Below are 15,187 nucleotides of genomic sequence, written 5' to 3' on the forward strand. Positions count from 1 at the left end.
TAGATAATGTCCTTTGATGCATATTTATGTATTTGTGTTTTTATATAATTTCATAGCATGGCAGAACATAAAGGGAAATGCTATGTACCTGGTAGCTGCCCATGTACATGGAAGGATTGGGAATACTTGTCTGGAGAAGTCATATCTACACCGTGTTACACATGGTAGGTATAAAATATAGTAATGAAAAGCCTTATCTGCCCATTATGTCAATAAGCACAAATAGATTATTAATAAAATGCACATGCAGTTAAAAAAAAAAAAAGAATATCAATTATGTAGAGGTGTTCTGTTATACAGGTAATTAAGAAACCATGCCATACAATGTGTAATTATAAGGGCCACACAAATAAAAATGCCATACGTTGACCAAAAAACACTTCCATACAGTTAGAAAAAAAATAACATACTGTACATTGCCTATGTAGCTGTGCCAGACAATGCCTAAGTAATACTCTACAGTTCTATACAATTTATAATTAATACTAATATGCAATTAATATTAAGATTCGAGGTGGTCACAAGCCTTAAGGTGATGTCTATCATAACACCAGATTAAATAATATTCATAGATTGAGAGTAATGAACCTATGTGAACCAAAAGCCTATATTTACGTATTTTATTTTAATTGTAATTGTATTTTATTTATTGCAGTTTTGCATAGATTTTTCTTAAAACTGTGAAAATCACTCCAAAATTGTGATAAAATTGCAATAAAACCATGACAGGTGAATGTGCGCAACAAGTCTGGTCAAATGTTGTCGCGTATTAATCAGTTTCTTGTTCGATGTCTTCTTCCTTGCAGTGTTTGTAAAAGAGGAATCTTCAACTGCACCAGTTATCCCTGTCCCTCCGTGTGCACTGTATACGGTGATCGCCATTATTATACTTTTGATGGTTTGGAATATGATTATGTCAGTGACTGTCAGGCATACTTAGTAAAGGTAAGGATGAAAAATATTTTCATAAGTAATTTTTTTCTTTCATGCTCTGTCCTGCTGCGTAAAGGGTGAGATCCTTGGCTAGATTATTCCACACAACTTCTCCGTCCAGTATGATCCAGTTCTGGTTTTGGCTAGACAAACATGCATGCATAAGAGTGCTTAAAGAGATTCTCTAGCAATATATAAGCACCTATAATGCAATGAGTGAACAAAATAAGGCTAAAGTCGAGGAGGATTGTTTTTTTTTAAAATTTAAAGTACACCATTTTGGCATACGTTGACCTATTAAAGTCTATGGGCATGTCTGCATATATATTGGGAGATTTTCCTGGTTTATAAGCTTACAGTATACTACAGACATAGGGGGAATTTACTAAGACTGGCGTTTCATATTCCAGTCTAAATCTAAACAGCGCTGGAGTAACATATGCCTAATTTATTAAGTGGCACAATTCTCTTAAATTAGGCCATCTCAGGCTGTCCGTGCGCCAAACAGTCAAATCTACTTCAGCTAAGAGCTGGAGCAGATTTGCGCCATCATTTTCTTGACGTAGATCATAATAAATTTATAGAGCTGCGGGTGGCCACGCCCCCTTCCACTAAGTTCTGTCCACTTTCCGGAAAAGTGTTGGAAGCAGCGTAAGATCGACCAAAGTCACAAATGTTTGGTCTTTTGCGCCATTTGCGACTTTTCTTCCAAAGTGTGAGTTATTACTGCTAAAGTGTAAACAAGGACGAGGCTACAGAGTCTGCACTTCTCTGCATTCGACTATCTAATGGTGAACTGCAATCACTGTGTTAAATCACTAATATAAACCAGCTTCAGACTGTTTATCAATGGGTTCAATTTCCATTGGATGGGGATGTGTTCAGAAAAAATAATACGGTTTGGCTTTCCACTCTAAGGCTGGATTCACACGACCATGTTACGTCCGTAATGGACGGAACGTATTTTGGCCGGAATCCCGGACCGAACACACTGCAGGGAGCCGGGCTCCTAGCATCATAGTTATGTACGATGCTAGGAGTCCCTGCCTCTCCGTGGAACTACTGTCCCGTACTTAAAACATGATTACAGTACGGGACAGTTGTCCTGCAGCGAGGCAGGGACTGCTAGCATCGTACATAACTATGATGCTAGGAGCCCGGCTCCCTGCAGTGTGTTCGGTCCGGGATTAGCGGCCGAAATACTTTCCGTCCATTACGGACGTAACATGGTCGTGTGAATCCAGCCTAACATGCAACCAGCAACGCACTGAAAACTTCGGAGTTCTTGTTGGTGTCACTGGGTTTCTCGAATATTTATATGGTAAATAATAATAGAAATATGAACTTGCTAGGTATCCTAGTATAACCTAAGCCTATTATATCTACAAGTCAATAAATAAATAAAAAACACATGTAATACTTAAATAAAATAATTAGAAGTTCTTCATGTTCTGGATTTAATTCAAATTGTTCATTCTTGATGTACTGCAGACTAGGGCCGTAATACAGATATGGCTTGTGTGGAGTCGTAATAGTGCTCTTAGTGCATGCCACCTCTACTGTACCTCCGTATGCCTCCTATTTCATACAGATATTTTTGTTTGTGTTGGGCATGTTCCATCGAATGCCATATGACATATTACGGAGCCACAGGGGATTTTGTGCACGTAAATACAGACTCCTGCATAAAGCTCTGCCGTATGCATGAGACTTGATACCACAGTGGGAAAATCACAAACACACACCACAGGAACTGTCAACTAGTAGCAATCACAAAGCCAATCCCTATAAAACCAACAGAGATTGGCTGAGTGTGAGGTCCCTTCAGTCTTAGCCGGTCACTGAGTGTGGGAACTGCACTGAACTGGAGTGGTGAAAAATACCATGGATCGCTATTATTTATTCTTTATGCTGCAGTTATAAATCCCAGACTGTTTTTTTTATCCTATTTTTTAATCCCAAAAGTGCCATATTATCAAACATTTACTTTAATTCGTTTACCAAACAATATCATCCAGAGCAATAAGCAGATACAATGCTAAGCTTTGCTTCGAAGGTAAAGACATGTTTTGTGTTCAAAATATTCATGACACCATTTTAAAAATCAAACAATGCACAAAAATACAAGATTAATTTGGGCTTTTTATTAGTCTGTTCCCCTGCCAACAGGCCGTCCTGCTACAAGTAATTGAAATGTCAGAACTTTTCAATCATTGCTGCTTAATAAAAAAATAATGCTCGTATCGAATAACTCAAACAATGCAATGAAATAATGGAGCCATTTTCCCCGCTGTGTACAATCAGACTTTCATTTTCTTAAGGCAAAAAGTCATCCATGGAAGCGTAAGTGATTAAGGAAAGAAAGACATAAAGCATTAACAATTCAATAGTGAATTTGGCACCGAAATTGTAACCAGTGATGAGTGAGCAGTGCCTTTCAGAACATTTTCAATTTTAATGAAAGGCATTTTAGGTGCTGTCTAAAGCCTGAGCTATATACAGTATCTGCAAATAGCAGGATTAGTGATAATCCACCAAAAGTGAAAACATGTATTGAATAGAAACTGACATAGTATAGGCATTCTTTGTATAAGCAGAAAATACACATGAATGAGACAGGGCTGCAACCTCCTGTAATACACCTTTAGAGTTCCGGGATATCTGAAACATTGAGTTTCATTTTTTAATATATGCTTGTTGTTCAGTGAGTGAACCTATTCAGTTATTAACAGGTGCCCTCAATACATAGTGCTCTAAACATTAGGCATATAGGACATATGCAGACTTGAACCTATGACCCACTTGTACAAAATGTGCAGAGGGAAAGAAAGTAGTGTAGGGAACTCACCAGAGAAGTGGAACCTCTGGCGCCTCAATTGGCGCAGAGCCTAGGTAACCTTCCTGTTCTTCAACCTTAACCCTCGCATTGAGTTATTGACTTTTCTGGTTAGATCCCCAGGCTGCAGACTCCAGGGTAGTCACTGGACACAGACCCTGGAAGTTCAAAGTTTCTAATGGAGCACTTCGGGGGACTTTCGGTCCCCCGTTCTCCTTATCGCTCTGGGTCCCAGCGGTCAGACCCCTAGCGATCACACATGTATCCCCTATTCTGTGGATAGGGGATACATGTGTTTTGTGGGACAACCCCTTTATTGGCAGAGCGGGGAGATACCTCCCCGCTTTGCCGTAGTGTTCAGTGCCGCCTCTGTGGCTGCTACAGCGGTAGTTGTGCCACTGCTGCAGATGTTACTGAGGAAGCAACCAGTGATATAAATGCATAGCCAACAGCAACTTCCCCGGCAAAATTGGTTGCTTGCCCAGTTTAGGGGAAGCCAGATCCGTGGCCTCAATCCGAAAAGTGTCTGTCTTTGTGAGACAACCCCTTTAAGAATCCAATTTTGATTTTTCATTTCACCTCTCCTCTTATTATTTTTTGTCACAAACTCGCAAAGCACTCCTTTTTTTTTTAAAGGAATTGATGTGCAAATCACGCACCGCAGTCGGATGTGCATCCATGTGTGGTGTGTGGCTTTCACGCACTCATTGGTGTCTATGGGCACGTAGGTGCGTGAAAACGCACCAATATAGGTCATGCAGTGAGTTTCACATAGCGGACTCTCGCTGCGTGAAAACTCTTGCATGTGTGAACCGCCCCATTGAAATCAATGGGTCCGTGTGCTGTGCATGATTTCCATGCACAGCACACGAACGAGATTCATGTTCGCGTGAATGGGCCCTAAGTGATATGTAGTAAGGGTTCCATCTTTGACCCCCAGGTCATTGAATATACTGTATCTTTTACCATAGCAGCCAAGAAGATTGTTTAATGGCTCACAGGTCATGCCTAACAATCCAGCAATTCAATCAGATAGTGTTCTACATTTGTACAAAAAACACTTTGCAACAACACTCTGTGAACGCTAAGACTACCAAATGCACTCTAGATCATTTTGCATTAATACTACGTGTACTTACAAATGTGAGGTTCTTAGCGTACATTTTGATCAAATTGTGTGAGCCCATCTGCCACGACAAGGTGACCTCTTTTAAGTGGGTGCCTAACCTAAAAGGACACCTCTCCCCTGGCCTAAGCCTGCGGAATAAATTCAGTGTAGGTAGGAACCAGCTTTACTCTAATTAAAAACAGCCTTGGGCAGAATGGTAGGAGTGCACAACAAAAAATGGAGGCAGTCACGGGCACCTGCACATTTTTCATTTTGTTTTGAAGTGCTGACCTACTTTCTTGTGTTTTTAGTTCTCTAGAATTGTGAAATGTAAAATGCAGTTTTTCATCTGAAGTGAGCTAAGATTAATCATTCTTTGTAGTCCTCCATGTGTAATCTTTTGGTATATATCTTCTTGGCACTTTTATCAGTTGTGAGACAGTGCTTTCGTTGCAGTAAAATTACTTAGAAATCTGAATAGCGAGTCTGAAAAACAGCCCATCTTGGGGCTAAAATTTGTGCAAACTTTTACTCTAAGGCCCTATTCCCACAGCATTTTTTGATGCTGTTGCAATTAGCGGAAAAAAATGTGCCAAATCTCCCTCCATTGATTTCAACAAGAGGTAGAGGCAGTTTTTTCTTGGACATCATGCCCTATCTTGGAATAGTTTTTGCCTCTGAATGCCATTGAAATCAATGGGAGGCGGAAAAAAAAACGTGCTGTTAATTTGGAGCCGTTCTTGACGCAGTTTTTCAAATTTTCTAAATACAGAAAAAAGTGTAAAAAAAATTTGTAAAAAAAGGAACAAAAAACGCGTTCATTTTTTCTGCTGGACAAAAAACACCATGTCCACTCACCCTAAAGATTTAATATAGTGATCACATATATATTTTATATTTATTTTGAACCCATATTAGATCAAGCAATTACTATTTTCCTCAGGTCTTTTCATTTTAAATAAAGGGATATTTAAATGATAGTTAAAGAAGTTATTTCACAATATGCCTAATGTGCACAACTTTTGACCATAACCATATATGATATTGCCGTAGAATGTCTGTACCCTGTGTTATTTTGTTTCCATGCTACAGTAAAAGAAGCTTTGAGGGGTATTTTGAGTTCTAAAGTTCATGGGTAAAGCCAGAAGAAATACAATCAGCTACTATGGCAATCTGCCTGCAGCCTTCTCATCTGTTGAGTGTTGTGATGCTGGTGATGAAAACCAGGCCTGTGTGGGTTTTGTCATATTAAAACTAGACTTATTGTGTGAAAGACAGGTGCTGCAGAACTTGCTTGGGCTTCTGGCCTTTGGGTTCTGACTCTTAAATGAAACAGAGGGGCTTACAAAGGCTAATTTGTTCATGTCTGGTGAACTGCATTTAGCTATTGATGAAGGATTGTACGTACTTTGAACTGAAACTAATTAGTAATTAAGAAACTAATAGTTTCCCTGTTCTCTCATGCACACACCAGATTGGAGAAAACTGTGAGAATCTTTAAATGTACTAGAGAATGAATATTTTAAATAGTTGACCAGTAGGCCATGACATTAAAACCACCTGACTAATATCGTGTAGGTCCAACTTGTGCCACCAAAACAGCACTGACTCATTCAGGCATGGACTCCACAAGACCTCTGAAGGTATCCTATGGTATCTGGCACCAAGACATTAGCAACAGATCCTTTAAGTCCTGTAAGTTGCGAGATAGAGGCTCAGTGGATCGGACTTGTTTTTCCAGCTGCTCGATCGGATTGAGATCTGGGGAATTTGGAAGCCAAGTCAACACCTAGAACTCTTGTATAGCTAGAGAAAAGCAGCACTCTCCATGGTATGATAATGAAAGTAGGTGCAAGTCTTTATGGGTTCAACTGTCATGGAACCACATTGTAATCAAGTTAGGTAGAAAATAGGAGAGCACAAAATTAGTTGAATGCAAACATTCGTATTGATTTACTGAGCTCCAGAATAGTAAAGTATGGGCAACGATTTGGACCAATAATGTCCTTTCGCAAGCAGCAGATAATAGTATCGGGACGCACGGTAGCCGAAACAGCCCCCCCTTGGCGATCATACATCTCAGTACTTCAGTACTATTATCTTCTGCTTGTTAAAGGACATTATTGGTCCTAAACGTTGCCTTTATTTGACTATTCTGGAGCTCAATAAATCTACACAAATGTTTGCATTCAACTAAATTAGTGCTGTCATAGTTTCTACCTATCTGAACACCTTGAACTCTTTGTCATGTTCTTCAAACCATTCATGAACAATTTTGCAGTGTGGCAGGTCAGATTATCCTGCTGAAAGAGGTCACTGCCATTAGGGAATACCGTTGCCATGAAGGAGTGTACTTGGTCTGCAACAATGTTTGGGTACATGGTACGTGTCAAACTAACATCCACATGAAAGCCAGGACCCAAGGTTATCCAGCAGTACATTGTCCAGAGCATCACACTGCCTCTGTCAGCCTGCCTACCCCCCCCCCCCATAGTGAATCCTGGTGCAATCTCTTCCCCAGGTAAGTGACGCACATACTCCGGCCGTCTACTTGATATAAAAGAAAACGTGATTCATCAGACCAGACCACCTTCTTCCATTGCTCTATGGTCCAGTTCTGATGCTCACTTGCCCATCATTATTCAGTAGTGTAGTGAAATTTTACCCCCAGCCTCCAACATACCCCCTGTCATAATGCTGCTCTTCCACTCCAAAGACAAATTTTACCTCATAATATTCTAACTCAACTTCCATATTGCCTGCAGAGATCACACAGGTCGCCCAAAGCATAAATTCAGGAAAATGTGCGTCATTGCTTGGAACTTAAAGGCCACTTGGAGTTAAAGAAGTTGCACTAAGTTTCAGACTGCAATCTTCATTACTTCTTTCATTTTCAGAACCCCTGATATGCAGTTTACAAACTGCTACTAGTTTTAGACTTTTCTCCTGTGGGCATGTCCCTCCCAGTAATACATACCGGAGGGCCATGTGAGGTCTGTGATTTCAGGATGCTGCTACTTCATTCCTGTACTGTTTTATTATTTTATACTGATAGACTGTGTTATTTCCCCTATTATTTCCTCCCTATCTACACTCTGAAACTGACAACCTGTGCAAACCCTTCCTGAAGACTTGGATGCAATCCCCCCTCTCCACACTCTGATCTGCTATGCACAACCTCCTGCCCCTCCCTGCTGCTATCTTTAACACTTAGAGAAGGGAGGGGGAGAGGGGAGAGAGGGAGCAGAAAAGTCAGCCCGAGCAGTGTTCTGTCCAATTTATGTCAGAATTTGCAGAACAGCCAGGAAATTTCAAGACTATTTAGAAAGTTGCTTCATTAAGGAATCAAATGATCAATAATAAAAATGTCAGTACAAAGATATATATATATATATATATATATATATATATATATATATATATTATATATATATATATATATATATATATATATATATATATATATATGTACAGGGTGGGCCATTTATATGGATACACCTAAATAAAATGGGAATGGTTGATAATATTAACTTCCTGTTTGTGGCACATTAGTATATGGGAGGGGGGAATCTTTTCAAGCTGGGTGTTGACCATGGCGGCCATTTTGAAGTCAGCCATTTTGTATCCAACTTTAGTTTTTTCAATGGGAAGAGGGTCATGTGACACATCAAACTTATCGAGAATTTCACAAGAAAAACAATGGTGTGTTTGGTTTTAACGTTACTTTATTCTTTCATGAGTTATTTACAAGTTTCTGACCACTTATAAAATGTTATTTACAAGTTATGGGTGACATTATGGGTGTCAGGTCCGAGCATTCCTAGATGAACAGTTTCCTGGAAAGTGGATTGGTCATCGTGGGCCAGTTGAATGGCCCCCTAGGTCTCCCGATCTGACCCCCTTAGACTTTTATCTTTGGGGTCATCTGAAGGCAATTGTCTATGCTGTGAAGATACGAGATGTGCAGCAACTGAAACTACGGATACTGGAAGCCTGTGCTAGCATTTCTTCTGAGGTGTTGCTATCAGTGTGTGAAGAGTGGGAGAAGAGGGTTGCATTGACAATCCAACACAATGGGCAGCACTTTGAACACATTTTATAAGTGGTCAGAAACTTGTAAATAACTCATGAAAGAATAAAGTAACGTTAAAACCAAGCACACCATTGTTTTTCTTGTGAAATTCTCGATAAGTTTGATGTGTCACATGACCCTCTTCCCATTGAAAAAACTAAAGTTGGATACAAAATGGCCGACTTCAAAATGGCAGCCATGGTCAACACCCAGCTTGAAAAGTTTCCCCCCTCCCATATACTAATGTGCCACAAACAGGAAGTTTATATCACCAACCATTCCCATTTTATTTAGGTGTATCCATATAAATGGCCCACCCTGTATATATATACAGTCCAGCAATAGATGAACACAGCACTCCACAGCAGCAGGAAACCAGGCCATGTGCTCGTCACCAGGGGATGAATCTATTCCCCCTTTTTTTTTAAATAGAAGAAAGCGTAGAAAGCAGTTACGGCACCAGGACTTCAAGGCAGATGAAGGCAAAGTGGATTTATTCACCTCAAAAACAACAGCAACGTTTCGGTTCAACAGGAACCTTTCTCAAACCTTTCTAAAAAAGCTTTTAATTGCAGGTCTGATTGGGCACGGCCTCCTGTTGTTTGGGGAGATAGAAGACTATCAGTAGCCACTAGCCCTATGTCATCTATATAGTAAGAATATGGAGCAATACACACAACAATAAAAACAAAACACAAATACCACAAAATGTTAATCTCACATAAATAGCAGCATCATTTAATAACTGAATAATTACCCTGAAGACATAGGTAGTTTATCCTTGCAAATAAACACCAATAATTGTGCTATTTTAATAACACTCTGAAGCCTATACTGATAGCGGTTTTGACAAGGATCCGTATCATACTCTAATGCCAAATGTTAGCTTAAAAATCTTAGTTTCAAATTATACCAGGCTCAAAGCTCTAGGGGAGCAGCAGTCTTTTGAAGTCAGGGAGCAGGATGAAAAATCTAGTTCTGTGTGTAAGGGAGAGATGGGAGAGGGTGAGCTGCAAGTGAGAGTTGGAAGAATGATCACCGGCTGTTACTATTATATGTCCTCCTGTATAGCCTTCCAATGACCATAGAACTTTTCTTCATATCACCTCTCTTACCAATCAGGGAGAATATGTGATCTCTAATTCTCACATTTAGGCCTGATTCACACGAGTGCTGCGCATCTCGGACGTGAAAAACTGCAGTTTTTCACGTCCGAGGTGCATCCATGCTCAGCGCTGCGGGACGCGATGTCACGCATCCCCCATAGCTGAGAGTCTATGGAGGGATGCGTGAAAAGATAGGACATGTCCTATTTTCGCACGGACCCTTCACACGGTCCGTTGAAACAACGGCTGTGTGAACGACCACATTGAATTACATAGGTCCATGGGACGGCCGCTGTTTCAACGGCCGTCCCACGGACGTTTAACACGTTCGTGTGAATCAGGCCTTAGGGTGGTCTTTTTTTCCCGAGTCTTTGTCGATGTTTACTGGCATCTGAATCACAAAGATTTTTGGTCTATTCAGTTCTGGTAATTATGTGAGGATATGTGCATGTAGACATTGGCATAAGTGAGATGTATAAACTCTGCACATCTTGAACTTTTATTTTTAGGAGGTGTTACATAGTTACATAGTTACATAGTTAGTACGGCTGAAAAAAGACACATGTCCATCAAGTTCAACCAAGGGAAGGGAAAAGGGAAGGAAAAATTTCTACACATAGGAGCTAATATTTTTTTGTTCTAGGAAATTATCTAACCCTTTTTTAAAGCCATCTACTGTCCCTGCTGTGACCAGCTCCTGCGGTAGGCTATTCCATAGATTCACAGTTCTCACAGTAAAGAAGCCTTGTCGCCTCTGCAGCTTGAACCTTTTTTTCTCCAGACGGAGGGAGTGCCCCCTTGTTTTTTGAGGGGGTTTTACAAGGAACAGGATTTCACCATATTTTTTGTATGTGCCATTAATATATTTATATAAGTTAATCATGTCCCCCCTTAGTCGTCTTTTTTCAAGGCTAAATAGGTTTAATTCTTTCAATCTTTCCTCATAACTTAAATTCTCCATGCCCCTTATTAGCTTCGTTGCTCTTCTTTGTATTTTTTCCAACTCCAGGGCATCCTTTCTATGAACTGGAGCCCAGAACTGAACTGCATATTCTAGATGAGGCCTCACTAATGCTTTGTAAAGTGGCATTATTACATCCCTGTCCCGCGAGTCCATGCCTCTTTTAATACACGACAATATCCTGCTGGCCTTTGAAGCAGCTGATTGACACTGCATGCTGTTATTGAGTTTATGATTTACAAGTACACCCAGATCCTTCTCAACAAGTGAATCCGCCAGTGTAGCGCCCCCTAGGACATATGATGCATGCAGGTTGTTGGTACCAAGATGCATAACTTTACATTTATCTACATTAAACTTCATTTGCCAAGTGGACGCCCAAACACTTAGTTTGTTTAAATCTGCCTGTAATTCATGAACATCTTCCATAGTCTGAACTATATTACATAGCTTGGTGTCATCTGCAAAAATAGAAATAGTGCTATTAATCCCTTCCTCTATATCATTAATAAATAAGTTGAATAATAGTGGTCCCAGCACTGAACCCTGGGGTACACCACTTATAACCGGGGACCATTCAGAGAAGGAATCATTGACCACAACCCTCTGGATACGGTCCTTGAGCCAATTCTCAATCCAATTACAAACTATATTTTCTAAACCTATAGTCCTTAATTTACCCATTAGGCGTCTATGGGGGACAGTGTCAAATGCCTTTGCAAAGTCCAAAAACACTAAATCCACAGCGGCCCCTCTGTCTAGACTTCTGCTCACCTCTTCATAAAAACAGATTAGGTTAGTTTGACAACTTCTGTCCTTAGTAAAACCGTGCTGGCTGTCACTTATAATGCTATTTATTGTCACATAATCCTGTATATAGTCCCTCAATAGCCCCTCAAACATTTTCCCCACGATGGATGTTAAGCTTACTGGTCTATAATTACCCGGGGAAGACCTAGAGCCCTTTTTGAAAATAGGCACCACATTTGCCCTGCGCCAGTCCCTTGGCACTATACCAGTCACTAGAGATTCTCTGAATATTATGAAAAGGGGGACAGAAATAACTGAACTAAGCTCTTTAAGAATTCTAGGGTGTAACCCATCTGGTCCCGGGGCCTTGTGCACATTTATTTTATTTTATTTAGCTTGGACCATATCTACATTCATCCAATTCAATATATCAACTGATATATTAACAGCACTGGCACCGGCTACATCAGCTGCTCTTTCTTCTGTTGTATATACAGAGCTAAAGAACCCATTTAGTAACTCTGCCTTCTCTTGATCCCCTGTGATCAACTCCCCATTACCATTATCTAGGGGTCCTACATGTTCAGACCTTGGCTTTTTTGCATTTATATGCTTGAAGAATTTTTTAGGATTTGTTTTACTATCCTTGGCCACCTGCCTTTCATTTTGTATTTTTGCTAATTTTATTACATTTTTACAGATTTTATTAAGCTCTTTATATTTTACAAATGCTACAGCTGTACCCTCAGATTTGTATTTTTTAAATGCCCTTTTTTTGTCATGTATTGCCCCTTACACAGATGGTGTAAGCCATGTGGGGTTTAATTTGAGTCGTTTATACTTATTACCTGTAGGAATAAATTTTGCACTATAATAACTCAAAGTAGATTTGAAAATCTCCCATTTATCATTTGTTCCATTATTTGACATTAGTTCTTCCCAGTCTATATCCTGAATTGCAGCCCTCATCCTGGGGAAATTGGCTTTCTTAAAATTAAATGTTTTTGCCCTCCCAGCCTGCGTTTGTTTTTTACAGTATAGGTAAAATGTAACTATATTATGATCACTGTTACCGAGGTTTTCACGAACATTGACATTCCCAACAAGATCTGCATTATTAGAAATGACCAGATCCAACAGAGCTTCACCTCTAGTCGGGTCTTCCACAAACTGGCCCATAAAATTTTCCTGCAACAGGTTGAGGAAATGTCTCCCCTTTGCAGTTGAAGCCGAACCATGACACCAATTAATATCCCGGAAATTAAAATCTCCCATTATCACTACAGTACCCGCCTGTGCAGCCCGCTCCATCTGTTTATATATCTGACCTTCCATCTCCTCAGTTATATTGGGGGGTCTATAGATTACACCAAAAGTAATTTTTTCAGTGTTTACCTCCCTTTCTAGTTCCACCCACAAGGTTTCAACCTCCTCACAGTCTTGACCCACTATTGTCTCTTTCACACTCGCCTTCATATCACTTCTCACATACAGACATACACCACCACCTTTCCTATTTGTCCTGTCTTTACGAAAAAGTGTAAAACCCTGTAGATTTACAGCCCAGTCATGTGAAGAGTCCAGCCATGTTTCAGCAACACCAACTATATCTATATTTTCTTCCAGTATCAAGGCCTCCAGCTCCCCCATTTTGCTTGCTAGACTTCTGGCATTTGTGAACATACACTTTAACTTGCCTGTCAGTTTTTCACTTTTATTATCAGAAATGTGATTTGACATTAATCGGTCCTTTTTATTTACACTGATGTTTTGTAACGAAAGGATCTCCTTATCTTGTTGTCTAGTCCTCTCCCCACATTCTGTTTCTCCCCCCACCAATATAGTCTGACCCCTCTCTAACCTGGCTACCCCTTTTTTTTCTACATTGACCTCCCTCCTCAGCCCTAGTTTAAATACTCCGCCACCCCAGCTAGAATTCTCTCCCCCAGCACAGCGGACCCCCTTCCATTTAGGTGCAAATCATCTGCAGAATACAGTTTGTACCCCAATGAAAAGTCAGCCCAGTGCTCTAGGAACCCAAATCCTTCTCCTCTACACCAAGACTTCAGCCATGCATTTAACTCCCTAAGCTCCCGCTGTCTTTCCTGTCATGCGCATGGCACAGGCAGTATTCCTGAGAATACAACCTTGGAGGTCCTTCCCTTCAGCTTGTAGCCTAGTTCTTTAAAATTATTCTTAAGGCTCCTCCACCTACCATTTATTCTGTCGTTGGTACCGACATGGACCACGACAGCTGGATCATCACCAGCCCCTCCCAGCAATTTGTCCACCCGTTCCACCACATGCCGAACCCTGGCACCAGGGAGACAGCAAACCATTCGGTTGAGGCGGTCTTGGCGACAAATTATTCTATCCGTCTTCCTGATTATAGAATCCCCTACAACTATCAATTGTCTTGGCTTGCCTGCATTACCATCCCGCCGACTACTAGCTGGGCTGTTCTCCCGGCTGTTAGGGAGATCAGTATCCACTAGGGCTGCCTTTTCTGAGACTGACACCCTCGCATCATCACCCAACCTGGCAATTTTGCTTGGAATGCCAGAAACCGGATCGGCCTTCCTTGTCTTTGACCCCTTTCTACTGCCCCTAACTACATTAACCCAGCTACTTACCTGATCCTGCTCACCCATGTCTTCACCCTCCAGTTCTAACCCACTAACTGCATGCTCTGTGAGCAGCAAGCTCCGCTCAAAATTGTCTATCCTCCTCAGTGTTGCATTCTGCTCCTCCAGATCTCTAATACGAGCTTCCAGGTGAACAACATGCTCACATCTGCCACAGAGATATTCACCCTGGAACTCCGGCTCCAGTCGTGTATACATATGACAAACTGTGCACTGAAGAAAACCTCCAATCTTGCTATCCATTATCCAAGTTACACCAAAACAGCGAACAATTGTCAAAGAAAAAGAAGAGTACTTACTGGGGCTTCAACTCCTCTTTTCAACTCCGGTTTTAGAACTCCACTTAGTTCACAAGCCACTTAAACCACCAAGCTCAGAAAGAGCAAGCTCAAAATGAGGTCTGATGACTAATTTATACCACCTGTGTCCAGTTAACCCCTTCCCCCTCGTCAACTGCTCAGCTGGAACGAATCTGCAAGGGAAAAAAAAAAAATTTACAATTTTTTTTTTAAATTGTGTGAGTTTTTGCTATCTTCTATTTGCTAGCAATCAAAACAGATTCACAAACACAGAAATACAGCAACACAATACAGAAGTACAGCAACACAATCCGGTTTTAGAACTCCACTTAGTTCACAAGCCACTTAAACCACCAAGCTCAGAAAGAGCAAGCTCAAAATGAGGTCTGATGACTAATTTATACCACCTGTGTCCAGTTAACCCCTTCCCCCTCGTCAACTGCTCAGCTGGAACGAATCTGCAAGGGAAAAAAAAAA

General features: G+C 40.7%; 1 protein-coding gene across 1 annotated transcript in view; it reads left to right on the forward strand.

The window, feature by feature from the left end:
• Positions 1-15,187, forward strand: part of OTOGL (otogelin like) — a 200,570-nt gene that overhangs the window by 83,181 nt on the left and 102,202 nt on the right. Inside the window, exons 24-25 of the mRNA XM_075856786.1 lie at positions 57-164; positions 807-945. Coding sequence (XP_075712901.1) covers positions 57-164; positions 807-945 — 247 coding nt within the window. The remainder of the gene's footprint in view (positions 1-56; positions 165-806; positions 946-15,187) is intronic.

This window comes from Rhinoderma darwinii, chromosome 3, assembly GCF_050947455.1.
Source record: "Rhinoderma darwinii isolate aRhiDar2 chromosome 3, aRhiDar2.hap1, whole genome shotgun sequence".
NCBI classification, from domain to species: Eukaryota; Metazoa; Chordata; class Amphibia; order Anura; family Rhinodermatidae; genus Rhinoderma; species Rhinoderma darwinii.